The sequence below is a fragment of the Podarcis liolepis genome (assembly GCF_965112155.1).
Source record: "Podarcis liolepis genome assembly, chromosome: 14".
Taxonomy (NCBI): Eukaryota; Metazoa; Chordata; class Lepidosauria; order Squamata; family Lacertidae; genus Podarcis; species Podarcis liolepis.
Genome location: NC_139569.1, coordinates 51,750,661 through 51,775,134, shown reverse-complemented (window position 1 = coordinate 51,775,134; position 24,474 = coordinate 51,750,661). Strand labels below are relative to the sequence as shown.

The 24,474-nt window shown below is 42.4% G+C and overlaps 1 protein-coding gene across 16 annotated transcripts in view; it reads left to right on the top strand.

Annotated features, from left to right (window-relative positions):
• TJP1 (tight junction protein 1) overlaps positions 1-24,474 on the top strand; it is a 338,860-nt gene that overhangs the window by 244,602 nt on the left and 69,784 nt on the right. For all 16 annotated transcript variants that reach the window (XM_083475513.1, XM_083475512.1, XM_083475511.1 and 13 more), the window contains one exon: positions 20,550-20,606. In XM_083475513.1, the coding sequence (XP_083331639.1) occupies positions 20,550-20,606 (57 nt within the window). The remainder of the gene's footprint in view (positions 1-20,549; positions 20,607-24,474) is intronic.

The following is a 24,474-nucleotide window of genomic DNA, read 5'->3' as shown; positions in this document are numbered from 1 at the left end:
CTAAGTGGACCCAATGGTCCCATCTGGTGTAAGGAGCTTTCTCTGTTTCTTGTGAGGACACTCTGGTCAGGGTTTTATAACTGGATTACAGTTTTTGCTTTGCATAGAAAGATGGGGCTGGTCCACCGTCCCCCAGACCATGTGGTGGGCCAGACTATATTGGGGGGGGGGATGAGCGAATTCCTATGCCCCACAAATAACCCAGAGATTCATTTTAAATAAAAGGACACATTCTACTCATGTAAAAACATGCTGATTCCTGGACCGTCCGTGGGACAGATTTAGAAGGCGATTGGGCCACATCCAACCCACAGGCCTTAGGTTGCCGACCCCTGATCTACAGTCTTGCCCTGGCACTTCAAATGCACATGGCGGTTATTTTGCATTTCACTTCATTTGGTGCCACAGATGCCAGGTTGCCCCCAAGATTGAAGGGGCCCGGTGTATACATGTTACATCGCACATGCTCCAAACGCTGCACAGGCCCGCACAGCCTTCTGCTAGGCTGGTGCAACCTTGCACCAGGCACATGGGTCCCTGCAGCATCTCCCGACACCGCCCAGGCCAGTGCAGCCTTCCGATCTCTCTGTGTGTGTTAATTTTATTTTATATACTGCTCTTCATCCGAGGAGCACAGGGCAATTTACAATATAATAACAGAAAAATGCATGACATAGTAACAAACAAAAAGAACCCCCCTCCCCAGTTTAAAAGGCCTTAGATTGGCTAATTCAACAAAGACCTGGGAGAAGAGGAATGTTGTTGCCTGACAGCTAGATACATAATGAAAGTGCCAGGTGATTCTCCCTGGAGAAAACCTTGCAGAAGTGGGGAGCCACTGCAGAAAAGGCCCATTCTCTTGTTGCCACACTCCAAGCCTCTTGTGGAGGAAGCACATGAAGAAAAGGCCTTTAAGCAGATTGGCCTATCTGAGATAGGGGATTATTCTTCTGCAAATTTCATTAATTGATAGAATATAAGTTATAAGCAAGGCGTTGTGGTGTTGAGAGCAGTAACATAATTTCAGGTTTGATGAGGGAGTTGTGTGTTTCAGTTTCCCCATAATTTTCCACTTTTCACTGGGAGAAAACAGGCTTTCCCCATGGCTTTAAAATTTCCGGAAATATTAAATTTCTAGTACAGTGGTACCTCAGGTTACAAACACCTCGGGTTACAGACTCCGCTAACCCGGAATTAGTACCTCGGGTTAAGAACTTTGCTCCAGGATGAGAACAGAAATCGTGCAGCGGTGGCAGGGTGGTGGTGGGAGGCCCCATTAGCTAAAGCGGTGCTTCAGGTTAAGAACAGTTTCAGGTTAAGAATGGACCTCCGGAACAAATTAAGGCTGTAACCAGAGGTACCTTTGTAGGAAGACTGCAGGGTGGATTTGATTTAAATCAAATCGATTTAATGATTTAAATCATTTTTTTACAGAAAGACTCATTCTTGCTGGTATAATCTTAATATTTACAACCAGATGAAGGTTTCATTTCTGGAATAATAAATTATCAGAGTAGTTTTTACAGTTATATCAAATATTACTGATTTGGTTATATTATTAGAAATACTGTACATAGACAGATAATTATGAAATTATTGTGAGGTTTAATAAGTTACCTGTTTATATTTGGACAACATTTCTGCTGTACTTTATTGGAAGGAGAAAAATAAATAATTGTTTCCTTAATAACAATTTAGACAATTCATTCAACTAAACCAAAAACATTCTAGCATATATATCCATGTTTGTTAACTGATTTGGTTAGAGACTTTATTGCTTGGACAAGGCGAGCCCTGGGAAGAAGAGCCTGGAACCAGTGAACTCTTATTAGTTGACTGGCAAGCACTTCAAGGTCTCGCCAAGGACTTACAGATCACTGTTACTATTTCCTCCTCCAAAAACACCCCAATGGATTTGCGTCTACATTCAGGTGCCTATTCTGCACAGTTAAGTGTTAGTGCAGTTGCTGGAACCCAGTGGGATTGGGAAGAGCTGCCAGCCCTGAAGAGCCTTCAGCACTTGCCTCAAGTCGGAGTTGCACAATTACTCCACAAAGATCCCAAGACTTGTGGAGTATTCTGCTCACAAGGTTGCACTTTCATTTTTACTGCTTCACACTTAGCTACTTGTGCAGATCTATTCCACTCCAAACAATCTGTTCATTGAACCTCTTGGAACTTAATCGTTTAAGAGGTACGGGGTTGATTCTGTGTATATAAATTTGCAAAGGAACAATGGGATTAAGGTTTTTTCCTCAGCCCTGTATGTTTATTTTATAACACGTTTCCAGTGAAGAAAAGGCATGTTATCTCTGCAGACACAAATTCACACTTTTGAAAACTTTTTGAAAACAAGCATTTGTGATAATATCTTCTCATTAGAAAAACTGCCCCCTCTGGAAGAGCATGACATTGTGAATGGATTAATGGAATTCATTTATCAAAAAGTTTAAACATTGCATATAATGCCTTATGCTACATAATTAAAAACAAATCCTTATTTCCTGATGAATAGCCTTTGGACTATAATGTAACTTAAATAGAAAATTATCTTTAGAAAGATTTTTCCTCCAAAAGCATTTTATTTTTAAAAATCTGTTCAAATAAAAAAATCCAATTTAAATCAAAAAAATCAATTTTTAAAAATCATTTTAAAAACCATTGATTTTTATCCATCCTGGAAGGCTGGACGATATCCCTGCATGAGACCCTGGAGTCTCACTTTCAGCTGGAATAGATGCTTAGGGGGCAGAGTGGTCTGTCTCACTGTGGAAAATCGATACGTTATAAGTTACTGTGGCATGTTGCTTTAGTTTCTTTTAATGCAAAAATGCCAACATTTTTGGGTCAGCAGACAGATTCAGTGTGTTGAGTGTCACAAAATGGATGCCATGGGGGCATGGCAGAACACAAAATGGATGCTGTCAGAACATTCCATAATGGTTGTCACATCTAAGGGCAGAAAGGCGCTGCCATGTCCCCTCATCCATGAGGGAAAAGGGGCTTGTATCCCTCCTCCTCCTCCCCTCTCCTCAGAACTTTCTTGCCTCCATTGCACACTTTGCTCCTCTGTCAAAACTTGATGTGAGGCTGGAGGAGTGGAACCATTTGCTCCCTGACCCTTGATTCACTGCACATCTGAACAAAATGATTAATTTTATGTGCAGATCACGGGAGTAGATGCGTAAAAGTGGGGAGGGCTTTCATGTCACCACTTTCCTCCAATGAATTAAATGCTAAAGCCTGTGGTGGTGGATTTTCATCAAATTCTGAACTACTTGCAACCCCAACAGGTGTTTATGGAGGCTTTGTATTGATACAATTCCCAATATAACATGGAATCTAATTTTAGTCCATTATTTATTTATTTATTTTTTCCTATCAGTACAAACATCAAACTAAAAAGACATGTATAACAAACAACCACAACAACAATAATAACACAAATTGACAACACAAATTTAGATACAGTAATATCCCTATGCCTACTCCTTGTTTATCACCACTCCCCCCCCCCGTTTCCCATTGTTATCTGCCTTGTCACTTAGATATTCGTTCCAAATTTCTTTGTATTTATCCATTCTTATTTTGCATCAACAAGCAATTCTTTCATATGTAGCTAATCTGTACATATTATCAATCCATATGCTCAGTGGAATCTTTTTGAGACACTTTCAGTTCATCAAAACAAGTTTTGTTGCTTCTAATATAGTGCAGTACAACCACTTTTTTGACCCCTTGAGATCTTCCAAGTTTCCGGAATATAATTTAGAATTAAATTCAGTTCCCCTAAATAACAATTTATTTTTATTACTTTTACTGTAAATATCCTCACCTCGCTCCAGAATGGTCTGATCGTCGGTCAGTTAATCAACATACGTATTAAGTTCGCATTTTTACTCCCACATCTCCAGCAATTATCTACACTTGTTATTTCCTTCTGATATAATCTTGCTGGAGTCCAGTGGATTCTAAATACTATTTTCTGTTGAATAAGTCTTAAATCCATACAGGCTTTTTCTATTGATTTGATACTTGTCTCCCATATATCATTTGTTATCTGTACTCCTACCTCTTTACTCCATTTTTGTCTTTCATATTCTAAATCGTATTTCTTCCTGTTAAGTAAAGTTTTATATAGTGCAAGTGTATGATTTTTTGTTTTTGTTGCAGAGATTAAATCTTGTAACAGGATGGGTGTTTCCAATGCTTCTATAGCGCCTGAGCCAAACTGCTTTTCCAACATATGTTTCAATTGGATATACAGTCATACCTCGGGTTGAAGTTGCTTCAGGTTGAGCACTTTCGGGTTGCGCTCTGCGGTGACCCGGAAGTAACGGAACGCGTTACTCCCAGGTTTCGCCGCTCACGCATGCGCAGAAGTGGTGAATCGCGACCCGTGCACACACAGTCGCAGCAAGCAGTGGGTCTTGGTGTACGTTTCTTTCTGAGTGTAGAAAACTTAGATTTCTAATTGTTAGCCTACACAGTTTTCTTTCAACCTTTTTAAACCCTTTATTAGTGAACTGAATTTCAAAACATACTGCCTAACTTCGTAAAATGTGTACTGTCAAAAAGCAACGTATGCATTTCAGTGAAGAGCAGTATAGCAGCCTGTATTATTTATGGTCTGATAACCTTCCAGCTTAGTGGGATGTGCATTCCAAAGGGGTGATGAGCAACTTGCTGAAATCTTAATCCAGAATGTGCCCCTGGATGCCTAAGGTAATATTTGCCCATCTTAAGTGATGAATTATTTTCCACCCGGGATGTGTACAGAACCTTGTGGCTGGTGCTGCCAGGTGACTAAGCTTGATGCCGGGGTGGTGTTACTTTAAAAATATTAATAAGGTATTACAAATGTGTTAGTTTCATCCAGAAAAGAAAAGAGAACCACCTGCTCTAAAGCCTCTTGTTTCTGGTATTTAAAATGTCAAGAGTGCTGAAGAAGCTTACAAGACTTTCATGACTTCTGCTCTGTTTGCTAGGCTTTATGATCCTCTGATAGTGGCAAAATTCTATCAGCTGCAAGCAGGGGTGGGTTAATGTTTTGGAATGCTTGTGGGTTTCATGAGGATAGGGGCGCTTCCAGTTTTGTAGGGCATCAAAACCTTGAAGTAGTTTTCAAAACATTTCAAAATGTTATTATTTTTATTGTTTTTTAAAAAATGCCCTCAGTTTGTAGCTTCTCTACAAATTGATTTTAACTGGTCTAGTAGTCTGCTAGCAAAAAAGCAAGGCGTTTTTGACTCCCAGTTTTTAACTGCAGTGGTACCTTGGTTCTCAAACGCCTTGGTACTCAAACAACTTGGAACCCAAACACTGCAAACCTGGAAGTAAGTATTCCGGTTTGCGAAATTTTTTCAGAAGCCGAATGTGCTCTGTTTTGAGTGTTATGCTTCCGATTTGAGTGTCACACTTCCGTTTTGAGTGTTATGCAGAGGTCTGTCTGTTTTTGCTATTTATTTTGAGTTTTTGTTTATGCGGCTCTTTTTTGTGTGTGTCTGTGTGAAACCCGGTTCAGCTACTGATTGATTGGTTGTGACTGCAGTAGATTGTTTATTGCTTTCATTTTATGGATCAATGGTCTCGTTAGATAGTAAGATTCATGTTAAATTGCTGTTTTAGGGGTTGTTTTTAAAGCCTGGAAAAGATTAATCTATTTTGCATTACTTTCTATGGGAAAGCGCGTCTTGGTTTTGGAACGGACTTCTGGAACAGATTAAGTTTGAGAACCAAGGTACCACTGTATAACAATAGCAGCCCCTCCCAAATAAGACTGCTAAAATGAAAGAAGTGGGGTTGCAGGGTGAGCGACTAGGAGGATATTTTTGTGGAAGGAATGAGAGATCATTTCTGGTATGCAATAACTTGGCTGTATGTGCTAGTTATCCTGTCATATGGTTTACGGCGTGGAGTAGATAAACCATCATTTTGGATCTGCCTGTGCCTCCAAGCCTAAGGTCTACCTACCCATGATCTTGCTGATTTGGGAAATAAGTTGTCAAGTGAGAGTACAGCAGTATCGATTCCTCTTTAAGTGAAGTCTTGCCATTCCAATTTTCAACTGTTAATGGAATAAATAAAAAAATTCCTTCCAGTAGCACCTTAAAGACCAACTAACTTAGTTGGTCTTTAAGGTGCTACTGGAAGGAATTTTTTTATTTTGACTATGGCAGACCAACACGGCTACCTATCTGTAACTGTTAATGGAATGTTAGCCTATTGGGTGGGGCCCTCTCTGCCCCTCCCAAGGTTCCTCTGTTTCCCACCTCTTCCTTCATTGTTCTTCATTGGAGTAACCTCTGTGATTCATATGAACGCAGCTTGCGTAGGCAAGGTGTCCTTTCTCTCATGTTTTAGTCACATTTCCAGTTCTGGAAATGCTTTTTGACTGGTTGCCAGCTAAGGTGGAGGAAAGGTGAAGAAGAACAATTTTGCAAGGAGCTCCCCCCTCCCCCCCCCGTCACCTTGGTGTAGCAGCAGCTAAAGGAACTGAGCACCTTACAGAAGTTGAGGTTGTGTATCTTGAGGCATCAGAAGGTCTTGTGGCCCCAACCTGCTGATGGTATCCCACAAGGACAGTTTCCCATAGACTAGCTCAGTCTTCCCCAGCCTGATGTTCCCCAGTGTTTTGGAATTTAACTGCTATCATCCCCAACCATGCTAGCTGGGGCTGGTAGGAATTGTAGTCCAGCTATATTTGGGAGGCTCCAGGTTGGGGAAAGCTAGAATAGCCCATCTGATCCAGATTAGATAACATGCCATAGTGGGCTAGCAGGAGAGAGCAAGGGGCAACAGGCAAAACTTAAGGACATAGGATAAAACTTGAATACGTGGATCTCTTGGTATTCACAGGCTAAGGTGCCTTATACTCCACAGGGAGTAGAATCAGGTGCTTCTCAGTTTAGAGTAAGTAGCCTGTGTTTCCAGGGCAGTGGGGTTCTTTCTGGAATTAAAATACAGTTCTATCTTGGGTCATCCCAGTCAAAACAGTTTGTCTCTAGGTGTGACAGTCAGGCACACAAGAGGGGTGAAGAACTACAGAAACCCTTATCTGCACCAATCAATCTCAACACAAACCCTCAAGTATCCTTCCTAAAAGTGATAAGGGTGGTGTTGGATTCGCAGAGATTCGGAGACTGGCAGCTTTCATTATAACATAAATGTATACATATTAACATACAAAATTACACTGGCACAAAGTTACAGAGTTACACTGTTGGTCCACCTAGTTTGGTCCTGTGCCCTAGTCCTTCTCTCCAGGGTCTCAGACAGAAGCATATAGATGCAGGACATCTCAGGTTCAGTCCCTGGCATTTCCAGATATGTGCTCAACTACTGAACAATAGTCTTCTATGTGGGTGCTGTTATTTTAAGTTATATAGGGTGTTTCACAGTGCAATGCCATATAAGTTTGACAGAAGTAGCATGTGTTCTGCTGAGCTTGCTCCATAATAAATGTGTTTAAGATGGCAGCCTGTTGCTTCCCACATGGTCCCTTGGGCACTGCAGTGGCCTCAGACATCCTCCTGCCAAAGCCCACTCCCCGCTCAGTTGTTTTTTTAATCTGTTTGGGTGGGATTCCTTTTTTGGGCATGGGCTTCCTGGTTTTTTTTGGGGGGGGGTGTATTTTATTTGTTTTAAGAAAGTTGTGGGTAGTTTGTCTGCTTTTTTGGCAATGGGATTCTGAGTATCTCTTACGAAAAGGGTATTTTGTAATGCTCATGACAGTTTTTTTAAAATTTTCAGATGTGGAACCCCTGTGGTAAAAATATTGTAAATAGCTATTCATGTTAGTTTCTCTCTCCTTTTTTTTTTTAAAGGAGAGGGAGCAGACAATTGCCCATGCACATTTTCTTGTCAAAGGAATTATGTTTGTAGCGGTGAAAGCTAAATATATTACTGGCTGGGTAAATTTTGCTTTTTCATTTTGTGTGATGTCACACAAACTGCTTGCTGCTTTAATGCTCTGCTTTATACTCAAATTACATAAGTCATCTGGCAACAAATGTTGTACCCCTTTTGGATGACTGCTTCAGAATATCCCAGAGGATAACCCCCTCTCTCATTCTGATCTTTTAAAAAAAGGGGGGGGGGAGATTTAGACTTGGCTGCTTATCATGCAGGAAACATCCTGGAGCCTTTGTGGAATGCTTGTCACATCTAAAAATGTATGAAGTATACAGAACAAAGGAAGATTGAGGGTATGACATGGCTTACAGGTTAAGGGTTAGAAATCTGAAATGTCTGTACTTTATGAACTTAAATAAGAAAATGAATGGTGTGGCCAAAATTATACAGGCAAAGTTACTAACCCTGTCATTTGTAGCCACAAATCCTTGTGAAGTTTATACACAGCTGCCCTAAAAATATACAACTTGACTGTGGAATTGACAATCAAGTAACATAAATACAAATCATCATGAGAAAAAGAACGTAAACATCAATGGCTGTAAGCAAAGACAGGGAAGAAACATTGTGCCTGGGATACCTCTCAAATGTGCACATCTTGAAAATGATTGGGAGAGTCCAAAACCAACTCTTAAGCAGTGGGATTCAGTGTGCAACTTGGGGTTGCATCTCAAACGTTTCACACTAGAGAGTGGTGATACCTTTTGAATAGTGTTTCTTGGAACAATTCAGTTTCCTGAGAGCAGTTCCAAGTAAGAAGATAGCAATGGTAGAAATATTGTGATGAAATGCAGTTTGCTGGTCCCTGTTGGTTTTTATCTTGGAAGCTGCCTTAGACCATCTTATTTGTCCATCTAACCCAGCACTATCTGCTTCAGCAGGGACCTTTTCTGGTCTGTGGGCACATTTGCAAACCAGAGAAACAGTTGTGAGCACCACACACAAGCCACAACCAAGCACACGCTACAAACTATTATAGTGGCTACAACTGCATGCTGTTTCAAGCCTAATTTCAGATGAGGAAGGGGACCCTTTGCAAGCCAGGGGAGTCTCTGTAAGCATGTTGGGAGTCTGTGCATGTCATCACTAGTCTTGACTGGGATTCAGATGTTCTGTTTTCTAGACAACTTGTTGATTGCTTGATGCCAATATGTTGCAAGGGCCCCTGGGCATCTGCTTGCGAGTCATTTCGGCTTCTGGATTCACCAAGGGCAACAGTGGGAACCTTGGGTGCGTGGGCCAAATGTGGCCCTCCAGGCATCTGTATCTGGCTCTCCTCAGATCTTTCCCCAGGCCCCACCAACTCTCCTTGAGTGCTTTTGCCTGGATGGAATATTCCTTGAACTCATGATAGTGCTGCTTGCCTGCCTGCTAACCAGCCTACTGTGCAAAAGGTAAAATTTGTGTTTCCTTGCTCCACCTACGTTCTCCCCTTGTTTGGCCACTGCTGGCATGTGACCCCTGGAAGGCTGCCCAGAAGAGAGTGCAGCCCTCAGGCTGGAAACAATTCCACGTGGCTGCCTTACAGTCATGTGAAAGTGAAGGACAACATGCAGTGATGGGGGAAAGAAAGTGCACTCTTTGAATTCTGTGGTTTTACATATCAGAACATAATAACGGACCCCCAGCACACTAGACTCATGCTGACATTTTCCGACTCGGCTACTCCTGAAAAGCTCCTGAAATATAGGGCCCTCTTACAGGACTATAATAGTGATTTGAGGTGCGTTTTTAAAGACACGGAACGAAAACAACTACTGCCAAACTTGCCGCATAGCCGGACCGACCCCAAGAAACCAACGCTCTCTCCCAAAGGGCTTTTTTCATAGGGCCGCAATTCATTCGGAAGGGCTGTCAAAGATGGATACGCATGGTGAACCCAGCCGTAATACTCCCTTGGAGAGGAAAACCTCAGAGCAAATAGGCCAAACACATAAAGAAAGCCAGCCCAATCTAGATAAGTCAAAGATAGGACACTCCATTAGATCTCTGGCAGATCCTGAATTTCACCACTCTTTACCCCGGCTGGAATCTGTTCAGCCAACGACAAATGACGCTCCTCCCAAGGGTAACGTGACACACAGAAAGTCAGAGATAGATCTAATTGTCTTTGACGAAGCCGCCCCCCCCCCCAATGATCTCAGCAATTCAGATAACACTGTCTCTAGGAGAAACTACAGGGGACTATAATTCTAACATCATTCCAAGTTCGAGTGAACTCACCCATCAAATCGCTAACTCGAGTACGATCAAGGAGATGACAGTTGCAAGTTCAAGAAGTGATGACACCAGGGTCAACGGACTAACAACCGAAGCCCCAGAGGTAGTGGAGGAAATACCTCAGGAACCGTCTGGGGTTCCAGGTGATAGCCAGCCTTCCGACATGCACCTAGATTGACCTTATGCCATGGCTGGGAACCTGGTGCAACATTCCTCTTTGAAGTTGTTATTGTGGAATGTGGCAAGTTGGTTTTCTAAGCTGTGTCTCCCTGACTCTACAAAGTTAATAAGGGCATATGATATAGTTTGTTTACAAGAAACCTGTTCATTACGTCACATTGAACTTGCAGGTTTTAATGCCTTTTCAGTTCCGGCAACCAAAAGCCACAAGAAAGGTAGGCCTTCGGATGGATTGTTAACCCTGGTGGCTCCCCATTTAAAAAGTAAACACATCCTGTCAACAAATGCTAGCTGTAAATTACAGTGGTACCTCGTGTTACATATGCTTCAGGTTACAGACTCCACTAACCCAGAAATTGTACCTCAGGTTAAGAACTTTGCTTCAGGATGAGGACAGAAATTGTGCTCTGGCAGCACAGCAGCAGCGGGAGGCCCATTAGCTAAAGTGGTGCTTCAGATTAAGAACAGTTTCAGGTTAAGAACGGACCTCCAGAACGAATTAAGTATTTAACCCGAGGTACCACTGTACTGGTAACAAAGATAGAGCTAGTGTGCCAGGAACTGTTACTGATCAATGTGTCTATCCCTCCCACTCCTACTGTCACAGCCAAGAACCTACAATGGGAATTTATTGCACACGTGCTCGGGAATCTGGACTTCATCTGCCCTGACCTACCTATTATCTTGACTGGAGACTTTAATGCCCGCCTGGGCCAAGGGTGGGAGGTGTATGCAAAAGCATGGGAGATCTTGGATACCTCTGTTCTCCCAGACTTCTGTTTTTGGGAACGTAGATCCCAGGATCCAGTAATTAATCTGGCTGCTCGGTGACTTACCAAGCTGACCACCACCAGGGCCCTGACGTGGCTCAATGGGCTAACTGATTGGGAAGGCTCTGGGAATTTTACCATAGGTCCAGAGCAGGCAGGGCTCAGGCCAGGGAAATCTACTTTATGCAACTGTTTGGTGTTATCTCATTTAACCATTAAGTACACGTGGCTTCATAAAGAATGTCTTTATGTGCCTTCCTTGATATCAAGGCTGCTTTTGACACTGTCAACAGGGGGCTGCTATGGTCCAAATTGGAGACAATGGGCCTAGAACCTAGATTACTTTACTTGATCAAAAAGCTTTACGCAAAGAACACCTGTCGCATAAGAACAAGACCAGGGAATGTAATGACAGATCCTGTCATTATAAACAGAGGTGTAAAGCAGGGCTGTTTACTCGCTCCCTCTCTTTTTAATCTTTTTCTTAACGACCTCACTTCTTTACTAAAACAGGTGGATGCCCACAGCAGAAAACTCAATGCATCAAGCATTCCCATCCTTCTATACGCAGATATGATTTTGCTTTCACAGACAAGAATTGGCCTAAAACATTTGTTAAATTCCTGTATTGACTATCTGTCCAGAACGAAATTGTGCATAAACTTTGATAAAAGCAAAATAATGGTTTTTGGGAATTCACACAAAAGCTATAGCTGGGTATTTGGTGGGAAACCCATCCAGCAGGTATTCAAATTCAGCTACCTAGGAATCACATTCCATCATAGGCTTCTATGGTCCTTGCACCGTGCAACAGTGGTGAATGCCTGTAAGATGTCTATGCAGGCCACAATGAGTTTCTTTATAACAAGAGATAATTCACATATCCCCTCTGCCCTCAAGGTCTTCAACGCCAAAGTTATAGCTCAGTTGCTCTACGGAATTCCAGTCTGGCTGCCAGGGTTTACCCAGCTGGTAGAATGAGTGCAGGCAGCTTTTCTTTTTAAGATTTTTGCTGTCCCACGTTGTGTACCCTATGCAGCCTTGTGTCTAGAGGGAGGTCAACACAAGGTAGAGACCATAGCCTGGGTGAGATTTCTCACATGCTGGTTAAACATCTGCCTCACAACAGATAGAGATCCTCTCCCTAGTGAAGTTTTGCTAGATCTCTTTCTTTCCCCAGGTTTAACTACAACGGTTTAACATAAAGGTACAGCAACTTGGGCTGTCAGTGGAATCTTTGCGATCAATGTCCCCACCATCTGCCAAGGCTACAATAAAAACTTAGGTTGTGGGACATTGAACGCCAGGAACTAACAGCAGCAGCAGAGAAAACATGCTCCCCTCTTAACTTTCAACTTTCTTGGGCACATGAAATTAACCACAATTATCTTGAATTTTTGCTTAATCCTCAAGAAAGAAGGGCATTTTAATTCGGATCCTTCAAACCTCCTATGGAGAAGGTTCTCGGGAATGGTGGAAGGAGAAGAATTTGCCCATGTGAAGACCATCAGGTGGAAACTCTTACACATATGGTTCTTAAATGTAAACTATATGTTGATCTCTGCCAGCAATTCCAAATGGAAACCAGAGTTAGAGGTCATACATTTTCTATTATTGGGGAATAATCAGGAGCTCACCAAGGTAGTGGCTAAATATCTTTATCTGGTTTTTTGTCGTCGAAACACATTGCAGACGTCTGATCTCCCTGGAGACCTAGAGATGTGATGTTAGATTGCTTTGCCTCTTTCATTTGACAAATGTTTTGTGTCACTGAGAAAGCAGTAATCCTGTACTGATTTGCTATGGATGTTTGTATGTGATGCCAATAAAAGGTTTGATGATGATGATCATCAGCAAGTGTGCCCACCTCTATAAAAGTCAAAGGTTTTAGCAGTGTGCTGGTCTGTAGCATTCAGATGTGTTTTAACTCAGTGCCAAAGAGGAAAGATGACACAGTGCTCTTAGAGAAGGAAGTGCTGCTGCCCATGAAACTGGGAAGGGTTCTAAGGTCATCTCCAACCAATTTTATGCCCATCATTCTACAGTGAGAAAGATTATTCAAAAGTGGAAAACATTCAAGACAGTTGCCAGTCTTCTCAGGAGTGGACACCCCAGCAAATTCACCCCAAGGTCAGACTGTACAATACTCAGAGAAACTGCAAAAAAACCCAAAACAAAAACCCAAGAGTTAGATAGAATCATAGAGTTGGAAGAGACCACAAGGGCCATCGAGTCCAACCCCCTGCCAAGCAGGAAACACCATCAGAGCACTCCTGACATATGGTTGTCAAGCCTCTGCTTAAAGACCTCCAAAGCAGGAGACTCCACCACACTCCTTGGCAGCAAATCCCACTGTCGAACAGCTCTTACTGTCAGGAAGTTCTTCCTAATGTTTAGGTGGAATCTTCTTTCTTGTAGTTTGGATCCATTGCTCCGTGTCCGCTTCTCTGGAGCAGCAGAAAACAACCTTTCTCCCTCCTCTATGTGACATCCTTTCATATATTTGAACATGGCTATCATATCACCCCTTAACCTCCTCTTCTCCAGGCTAAACATGCCCAGCTCCCTTAGCCGTTCCTCATAAGGCATCGTTTCCAGGCCTTTGACCATTTTGGTTGCCCTCCTCTGGACACGGGTATCTCAGAGTCCTCAGGCCTCAGTTAGCATGTTAAATGTTAAAGTTAATGACAGCACAATTAGAAAAAGACTGAAGAAGTATGCCTTGTTTCGAAGGGTTTCCAGGAGAAAGCCTCTTCTCTCTAAAAAGAATATGGCAGCATGGCTTAGGTTTGCAAAGTTGCATCTGAACAAACCACAAGATCTCTGGAACGATGTCTTTGGGCAGATGATACCAAAGTGGAGATATTTGGCCATAATGCACAGTGCCATGTTTGGTGAAAACCAAACACAGCATATCGGAACAAGCACTTCATACCAAGTGCCAAGCATGGTAGTGGAGCCACAGGACCTGGGAACCTTGCAGTCATTGAGTTGCCTGTGAACTCCTGTGTATACCAAAATATTCTACAGTCAAATGTGTGGCCATCTGCCCAACAGCTGAAGTTTGGCCAAACCCCCAGTTTTTCTTAACAACAGGACAAGGACCCCAAGCACTCCAGCAAATCTACAACAGAAAAAGAACAGAATCAAGGTGTTGCCATGGCCCAGTCAAAGTCCAGACCTCAACCCAATTGAAATACTGTACGGGATCTTAATAGAGCTGTGCATAAACAAATGCCAGCAAACCTCAATGAAGTGAAGCAATACTTAAAGAAGAATGAGCCAAAATTCTTCCACAACGATGTGAGAGATGCATAAAGTCCTACAGAAATATTTTTTTTCATGTTATTGCTGCTAAAGGTGGTTATACAAGCAATAGAATCATAAGGTGTGCTTAGTTTTTCACACATGGTTTTTCCATTTTGGCTTTATTTTTGTTAAATAAATAATGACATGGTGTAACATATCATGAGTTGTTGTTCATCTGAGGTTGTATTTACCTAATTTTAAGACCTACTAAGGAACAGATGGTTGTTATTATGTCTTCATATGTAAAACCACAGAATTCAAAGAGGGTGAACTTTCTTTTTCCCATAACTGTAAGTGCATGGAAATCAGAGCTCTAGGTCTTAAGGCTTGTTGGCCCTGATCCAGAGGTGTGGGAGTCAAGGACTTTTCATTTGGCCAATGTGTATGTTGCCCATAAAATGGGTTCATGAGTTCTTGGTCTGAATATACCAGCAGGTGGCTGAGCTACGTGCTACGTTACAAAAATACTGATTTTATTTTCCTTGGGCAACACAAAGCAGCTGCATTTTTGGATAACATATTCCGACCCCACCCTCAGCTTACTAACAACGCTACTATTCATAGCTGTGAACAAACATGGTTAAAAGTAGGCAAGATCTTCCTTTTTTTCTTTAGGAAGAATAAGGGATTACTGGATCATCTTAATAAGTATTCTTTATACATCACATTTAAAAACAAGTCGCTGTGGAGAAATTTGGTGGGTCAATAAGCCCACAGAATTTACTAGCCTGCTGAGGGAGTGGCTGAGGAATGATAAGAGGGCTCCATCCCTGTTGCAAAAGCCTGCCACACTTCCATGCTGGTTGCAGGGATGGGCTTGTGGCAGCCCACCGGGTTTCACTGCTGGACACAGAGGTAATGGTAGGTGGAAGTGTTCTGCAGCCTCCCCCCCTGCCTGCATGTGGCCTTGTCACCCATGACTCCTAGGCTGGTGCTGAAATGCTACTTCAGTGTCTTGGTTGTTGGCATCCATCTGTCTGAGAGACAATGGAGTATAACTCCAGAGGTGAAGTCAAACCGCTGGAGAATCACAGCACCTGCTGTGGCTGCAGAGACCGGGAACTCATAACTGCTGCCTCCTGCGTTATTTTTGTTGCATTAGCAGCACAGAAGAGACCTCTCCAGAGTGCAAGCCTGGGCAGTTGTTATGGAGGTCCTGGGCTGCCCAGACAACAAGACCCCTCTGTCAGCCTTGCTGGTGTGGTCCAAAGGAAAGCAGAGCAATACATTTGGTACCAGCTTAGCTGCGGGAGTTACTGGAAGGAAGCGTACAAGACTCCATCTAACAATCTTAGATTTGTTTACTCCTTCGCCTTTTCTTCTCCCAAAGAAGAACGGGCAACGGGTATGGATTTCCCTTAAGGTATGCTTCTGAAGTGTCTGTATTCAGAAGTATATTGCCTCGATACATGAGGCTTCTCTTTGGGACACCCAGTCCTAAATGCTTTGCTAGATTAGACTGAAGTGGTCCGGCAATGTGTTCTGTGCATATCATTGTTCATGCTTATCCTGGGCCTTTTCCCATTTTTTAAGCTGTGTTGTGATATGTGCATCTGTGTTGTGGTAGGTGCTGCTGTAGCCTTTTTTAAAGTAGCTTCCCTTTGCAAGCTGAATTGGTTAAATTTTCTAAGCAGTGGCGGGATATGTGTGCTCAGGCCTTTTAGATACTCTTCCGGGACCCAAACAATCCAGGATTTAAATATGCGTACTGGGAGCTGGGACTTGGGAAATAAGAAAACCAGCTGGGAACCAATGAAGCTACATTATTGTGGACCCCATGTTCTATGTGTGACAGTCATATATTGAACCAGCTTTGGAAGAACTCTCAAAGGTTGCCCTGAATAAAGTACATGTCACAGTCTTCAAAATTTCTGTTGATGTTCAGACACCCTAGATACAAATTGTGAAGTTGTATAAATGTGAAATATTTGCTTCCTCATGTTGTGAGATCAAAAAACCCAATAGGACTCTTGAGAGCATCTATTTTGTGTTCAGATTTTCTCCTCTTAATCACCAGTTGCATGAGGGGAATGTTTCCCCCCTCCCTAGTGATATAAAAGTTCCAAAATTTAAGTGACTAACAGAGAAGAAATTGCCTCTTGTAGGGGGCAGGCTTGAACAGGAGGCTCTCGTTTCCACTTTTCCTAACTCATCATAGCTAGAGATTATTAAGGATAATTATTAAGCACTGGGCTGTTCTGAGCTTGACATATACTCAATAAAGTCAAAGACAGAGTAATGTGCATATTAAGGAGAATGCAGATTAGGCATTGCATAGCTTGTATAAATTAAGTTTGCATGTTATGTCATTCAAAATGAAATTCACGTAATATACACCTGACGACCTGCCATCAATTCCTTTGTTGAAATGATTAGAATGCTTTGTGCAGTATATTAGATGCTTAGATGCAGTATATTAGATGCTTAGATGCTTTCAGATATTCAAGAGTTGCTGAAGAACAAGATGCATCACCAGGGGCTGATGTTCACCTCTTTCCCTGCCTTTGTCCCGCGACTTGGGTGTGGTCCTGGGTTGGTCATGCTTCTTCCCTGTCCTGTGAAGTGAGCTTGGGCCATCAGATGGGTCTCTGCTCGCCTTTGACTCCTTTGCACAGATCTTGCCCAAGGGAATGGGTACGTGCAGATAAGAAGGCTGGATTTTACAATTTTGTAATAACCAGCCAGATATTGGGTTCTGGACTTCTTTGTGAATAATAAAGCAGTTTAGCCACTAATCTCTGTTCCGGCTTGCATTTTCTGTTCTGTTTTAAATATGTGCTCTTTTGAGTCTGACATATGTTATGACTTACAAGAAGCAAGGCATTTAAAATTCCAGCCTGCCTTTGGTTTGGAGGGAGGACTAGATAATACTGGACAGGAAAAAAGAAATTAATTGTTTTTCTCCCACATAACATAATAAGGGCCCCGTAAACCAGCCAATCATTTCAAGGATTACTTTCCTGAGTCCACAGCTGCGCATGTTCCCTGAAAGGACCATTTTGCTAACTCAGATACAGAAACACGATTGGGAGGAAACGCTTCTCTTGATGCTGAAACAGTTTTCAAAATGTACAGGGGGTTTTTTATCAGTAGTTGCCAGTAGTAGCAACAAAGCAAAATTGTACAGAGTATTGAATTGGCACTTCTTCACTATTCAAATAAAAATCAGGTGTAAAAACTGGAGCAAAGTTGGATGCTTGCCCCCCACCTCCAGTAAATATTTAAACAGAGTTCCAGAAAAGCAGTACTTTGCTTAAATATCATTATATAACTTTGGCTATGTTCCCACAATCTGATAAGAATGGAATGTGGTTTGTTTACAAAGTTTTCAACTAACTTTCCAATGGATTTATGTCTTCCAAGATTATGGTTTCTGCAGGCAGGAGTCACTTTTAAGCTGATAATATTGGAGAAATCTATTTAACAAAACAACTGCATCAGTTAGTGACTATGCCCGGTCAGATTTGGGATAACTCAAGCTTGAATTCCTTTTTTAAAAATGCAAATGTTGAAGGGGGTGGTATTTAGTCTGTGGCTTGTTTTTGCCAGGGCTAAAATTTTTAAACTGGCAGAATGAGGACACCCAAAGAAGCAGAGGGAACAAATAACTAATTCTAGTGGAAAGGCCGGGAACAGGCTTAGGATTCTATCCTGTGCATGTACTAAGGTGTACTTGGGTGTAGGTGGGTGGTAGTAGTTTCATTGGTTGTGGGTCAAGGAATAAAAAATAAAAATTTATTCTGAAATCTACTGGTTTCACACCAGGTAGAATATTTGATTATCAGAAGAAGTATTCTGATACCCCCTTTGAGTATTTATATACTCTTACAAGGGAAATCTGTTTAACTGCAAGCATTTGAATCTTTCTGTTTAAGCAAAATAACAACGCTGGCTTCAGTTTTTGGAGGGCCCTTGGGCAAGGCCTTACTGCCCCACTCCCTTTCTGTGGCCAGAGGGAAATCATAGGGCAAGCAGGTGGTGGTTTTCCATCTACTCGCTCTTGCAGTTGTTTTTAGGGTTGGGAGAGCAGGTGAACAGACAGGAAGACCCCAGAGGAGGAAGGAGACAAGTTCCAGAGAGTGGCAGTGGGCTCCACCAGAGTGTGGCGCTTGGCAGGTGCCGAGCTGTGCCAACCCTGCCGCCATCCCTGTGGAAACAGCTCCTTTTTTCCTCTTGGGAAAGACCTCTGCCCTTGGGAAGGGGCATTTTTGAACAGAATTTGATCTTTATATGAAGCCTGTCTTACTGCAGGTTGGATGTAGAAAAGAACTGCAGCATTAGTATAAAAATAATAAATGTGTCTTCATTCAATTCAGTTGTTCCATCTAAGATTTTACTTTGGGTTTAACAAAGGCTTTGCGGCTGACCTGTCAATGGCCGCTGGACTCTTCATGTCACAAAGTGTCCTGTTTGGGGGGTTTCCTTGTAAAAGGTCTAGACTGAAAGCCCAGGCCACTTCTCATGAATGATAGGTCTTGCAGCAACACAGCTTGGTGTGAGTTCTGCCTGTCCCTCTTTTTTGGCCCATTATGACCATTAATGTTTCATCTTGAAGGCTGTGCTTTCTAAAGACAACACCACGTACATTTAAAGCAAAACCAAAAGCTGTGCTCTTTCTTTTTTGGTAATCCGGTTTTTAAAATTTGCTCCTATTGATACTCTTTAATCTGGCTGTCTGACATAGAAACCTATTTTGTTCCGCTATCCTGGAATTCACGTGAGAGAAGCTTAGCATACACAGAACTGCAGAGTCAGTTAAACGTGACCTTCCTATATAGTACAGTAGCTCAGCATGTCATAATCCGTGCCTAGTGTAAAATGTGTGCCAAATAATATTTCTCTCCACAGTATTTTTGTAGCCGGGAAGCGGGGAGATTCTTAAATGATAGGTGTCGGGCACAAACCAGTTTTATTCATTTGCAATGTTCAGTGAAATGGAGAGAGTGCTGATACTATAACAAACATTTCATATGTTTATTGACTCTTAAAAGTCTCGTGCATGCTGCATATTGTGTTGAAAGTAGTTTGAGCTGTTCTCTGATAATTTGTACATTTTCACCCTTTTCAGAATTTTAATTATGGTTTACGGAGGAGGGGAAGCTAGATTGGTTCAGCTTGTTTATTTGACTGCAAATTATTTATCTCTTCATTCTTTTTTCTGCTGCTCTGGTGGGTAGGGTGGGAGAAGAGCTCAAGGGGCTTTCTTAAAACAGGAGCCCTAATACCATCAGTCTTAAATTCTTACTGAAATAATCCGGGAGAATGTGGATGTTGCATGTTTATCTCTTTGGATGGTTAGTGTAAGATGCCAGAGATTTCATCAGAAGCACTTGCTTGACGCAGTTTTCATTTATGTGGCTTGTGATAGCCATATTTCTGTGAAGTATTTTGAAAGTGTGTTTTAAACACAGTTAAATGGTGGGCAGAGAAATGCAACCCACTAGTATTTGCCACTATAGGGGATGCATTATATCAGTACATAAGGAAATAATGTTAAAGAAAAACTGAAGGCATGTGATAATGGGGACTAGAAGAAATTTATCACTTTGTGTTCCCTGAATATGGGTTGTCAACTATATCAATAAGTATTTTTTTAAAAGAGGATTGACTATCTGGGTTTTCTGTATTGTAAGACTTCTTTGTAAAACATTAAAAATTAAGAGTGGCTGAGCTAGACAAAGCATGACACGTTAATTTTGTAGTTATTCATGCTGAAAAATAGAGGAATTGATAGGAAGCGTTTGATAGGAAGAGTTGACAACTGTCCATGTATTCCAGTTAAACACAGGATGTTCCACTGATCAACTATGTGAATTTAATTCAAAAACAAAACAAAAATGTTATCTGTCTGCCTTCATTTTATTCACTGTTACAAAGACCCAAAGCCATTTTGAAAACACATGTACATTTTAAAGTCCTTATTAGTACACTGTCTTTATTAGTGCAACCAAGATATCACAAAATAGTGTGCAAACTTTCAAGTTCTCCAGAAATCTTCCTCAGGTTAGTTAGTAAAGAAAGCAAGAAAGGAGAGAGGAAATATTTGGCTGGCTGTAAAGTCATCTCTGTCTGCATCTTGTAAGACTACACTTGTACTTGGATTGTTAGCAACTGCAGAAAGTAATCTTGATTACTTTTTCCTTCCCTTTTAATCAGAGCACAACAATGGAAGAAACAGCTATATGGGAACAACACACAGTGACGCTTCACAGGGTAAGTTTCTGCAATTATAGATCTGTGTTCATAACTCAGGATACTGTCAGCTCTTGAAAACAATAGCAAAAATCCAGATGTCCGGAAGGAAAAAGAAAGGAAACTAGTTGTGTCATATTCCGTTGTTTGAAATTAGTGTGATTGTCAACTGCTTATAATAGTTTATTTATAGTCTCTTGACCACCTTTCTGTAGCAGCACTCCAGGGTTAGGGGCTGCTAGCTTGCCTCTTGTTTGGACAAGAGGGAGCTGGATCCCCTTCCCTACTCTAACTTCAGCTATCCAACAGTGAGCAGATCCTTTGCATTTCCAGAAGTAGAGCATATCCTTTGAAAGCAGAAGGTCCAGCATCTCAATCTGACCTAGGTGGACCAGTCATTTGCCCCAGTAAAAGGATTTCTCGTGTCCAGGTTCTGCAGAAATGCCCAGAAAGCATCATTGGACATAATATTGAGCTTCATAAAGAACATGGGACTTCTTAAAGGCTTCAGTTCTTATTGAACTTTTTAATTTATTTACTGTTGTTCTCAGTGCTAAGTAGAATTTGATGGCTCGGGACCCAATACGAACCCCCAACATTGTACAGAAAGAGAGCAAGACTGAGGTTTTCCTGGGAGGAAGCTGGATCTAGTTACAGAGGTTCTGAGCACAGATAAAGGGGGCAGGGGGCCAAATATTTAAATAGAAATGGTATTAGCTTCCTGAAGAAGTCACAAGTGGCCAAGAAGTCTAGATGACTGGGGGAAGACAGTTAAGTAGTAGGACAGAACAAAGCTCCATGCTTTCCTCATAGAATGAGAAGGCAATAGGAGGTGTCAACAGCCAGCCAACTTTGCTTAAACTGCTGGACCAAGCAGTGCTGGTAAAGGGACACAAATCACAAGGGAGTGTAGATGTATGCATCCCTGTTGTAGGCCCTTTTCCTGCAGCCAGTTTTGCGGCTTGGGATCCCAGGAAGGACAATAGCATTGTAGCATTTTATTTAATAACTGGGGGCTGCTCGCCCTGCTTGCCAACCCTCCCTGTCCAGTAGCCCCTTGGCCAAGTGCTCTAACCCACCACCTCGCCCATCCCTTCACAGCACTCCAAGCCCACCCCCTTGGAAAGGAGGTCAGGAAGCGCTTCACAGAGCTGCTTGCTAAACTGTTCCACCCCCCAACCCACCCGCCCCCGTTAAACCTTCCTGCAACTGTGTTTAACTGGGAGGAGGTATTTCACAAAGTGAAGCATCTCCCCCCCCCCCCATTACAGAGCTCCCCCCGGGGACAGTGCTACCAGGGCTGCTTCCTCACTCTGCAGTTGATGTTGCTACGGATAGGACTATCTAAAGCAGCGTGTGACTAAAGCCTTATATTTTTAGGTGTGTAGGAATATATGCCCCAGCTTTTCCGTATGGCTGACGAGACAAAATAAGTTTCTAGTCCCTAGGATCGAAAAGAAACCACTTTCCATCCCAAGGGTGGTGATTAGCAAGAAATAAATGCAATAGCGCAGCATATAAATTAAAAAAGACCATAAAACTAATATATCTTACAATTCAAACATGAGCCAACAGTGTGACGCGGCAGCTAAAAAAGCCAATGCAATTCTGGGCTGCATCAATAGGAGTATAACATCTAGATCAAGGGAAGTAATAGTGCCACTGTATTCTGCTCTGGTCAGACCTCACCTGGAGTACTGTGTCCAGTTCTGGGCACCACAGTTCAAGAAGGACACTGACAAACTGGAACGTGTCCAGAGGAGGGCAACCAAAATGGTCAAAGGCCTGGAAACGATGCCTTATGAGGAACGGCTAAGGGAGCTGGGCATGTTTAGCCTGGAGAAGAGGAGGTTAAGGGGTGATATGATAGCCATGTTCAAATATATAAAAGGATGTCACATAGAGAAGGGGGAAAGGTTGTTTTCTGCTGCTCCAGAGAAGCGGACACGGAGCAATGGATCCAAACTACAAGAAAGAAGATTCCACCTAAACATTAGGAAGAACTTCCTGACAGTAAGAGCTGTTCGACAGTGGAATTTGCTGCCAAGGAGTGTGGTGGAGTCTCCTTCTTTGAAGGTCTTTAAGCAGAGGCTTGACAATCATATGTCAGGAGTGCTCTGATGGTGTTTCCTGCTTGGCAGGGGGTTGGACTCGATGGCCCTTGTGGTCTCTTCCAACTCTATGATTCTATGATTCAAAATCATGACTCACAAAAATAATTCTCGGCTCACTCCTCCTCAAATGCCTGACGGAATGAAATAGCCTTGCCAGGTGGTGAAAGGCTGGTAAAGAGGGGGGCAGTTGCGTTTCTAATGGGAGGGTGTGGACTTGTGCATGGTCAGTGCCTGACGCAAGTCCAAAGGGTGGCTGAGGTTGGAAGAACATTCCTCTCTGCTGAATCTCTTCATGACTGACAGAATATAAAAACAGCTCATGCACACTTGCCTAATTTTATGCAGATTGAAGAATGCCATTGTGTCTCAAAATTATTTGGTTTGGCAAAGGATAGCAAAAGATGCTGCTATAGCTACATTGTGTGCACAGGTCTAAAAACAGGAAGTTCCGTGAACAAGAAACGGGTTTCAAGGAATTCAGCAGCTAGAAAAGAGCAGCCTTCCCAGCCCCCTTCTCTCCCACCTCATCCACATGTGCCACATATTTTTCCACCTTGGCTGTTCCTGACAACATATAAGAAAATACATCCCTCCAAAGTAGCCCCCCCCCCGCGCTTTTCCCAGGTTGCAGGAGGGGTAAAGCCTGTAGCATAGGATCAACAGGACAAAAAAAAAGTCCCTTTAGGTTAAGCACCCTCCAGCTCTGGCCCAGGAATGTAAAATTAGATAAGCTGCTGTGGACTCTTTTCAGTTTGGAATCTCTTGGAGAATATGGAAAAGCCACATTCCTCTTGAAGCTTTATTATGCTTCTTTTTAAATTTCCCACTAAAGAGAAGAAGGAGTGTGTGTGTTATTTGGGGGGGGGGGGCGGTAGCCATGGTCTAGTTATGTGTATGTTGTTCAGAGATGAATTGTAGCTGCACAAGTTGGTGCACGATTGGCCACTTTCAAAATGTATGACACACAACATATATTTAAGAGCAGTTTAAACACCAGTCTAGTTGGATTACATCATGGCACCACAAACCACAGTTTAATGCTATCATAACACTGGAAATTCTAGTATATTGACTCAGTTATGATACAGGTCTCAGCATTCCTTATCCTATCCTTGATTACGGAGTGCTCCAACAGCTTCCTGTCTTGCTGTGCATTAAAAATGCATGGTCCTATCTTGACAATCATTGACTTCCATAGATTGTGGATTGAAATATAATAAGATTAGATAAAACAATTCAAGCCAATTTTGTGTGTCCCGTCATTGAACACACAAAAAGAAACTGTGTGTGTTGGCATCCATCTGTCTTGAGAGACCATTGAATACTACCGTCAGAGAGTTAGCAGTGTCTGCTGTGGCTGTAGAGACCAAAATGGGAGACGTGTGTTTTATTGCAGCTGGAGCAGATGAAGGTATCCAGCTTACCTTATCTAGGGCAGATAAAAGAAAGGACTCCTTCACACAGTGCATACTTAAACTATTGAACTCACTTCCACAGGAGGCAGGGATGGCCACTGACCTGGATGGTTGCAGTGATGCTTCTAAATCCCAGTTGCTGGAAACTGCAGGAGGGGCTCTTGCGCTTGAATCCCACTTGTAGGTTTCCCACAGGGATCTGGTCGGCCACTGTGAGAAGAGGACTGACTCTTTATGTTCTTATGACTTCTTCATTCAGTCACCACAGTATGATTGCCTAACAATCTCAGGTTGATTTGTTGCCCCAGTGCGCTGGTGCAGTGAGACGTATACTGCAGTCTAGGGAATAAAGCTTTAAAT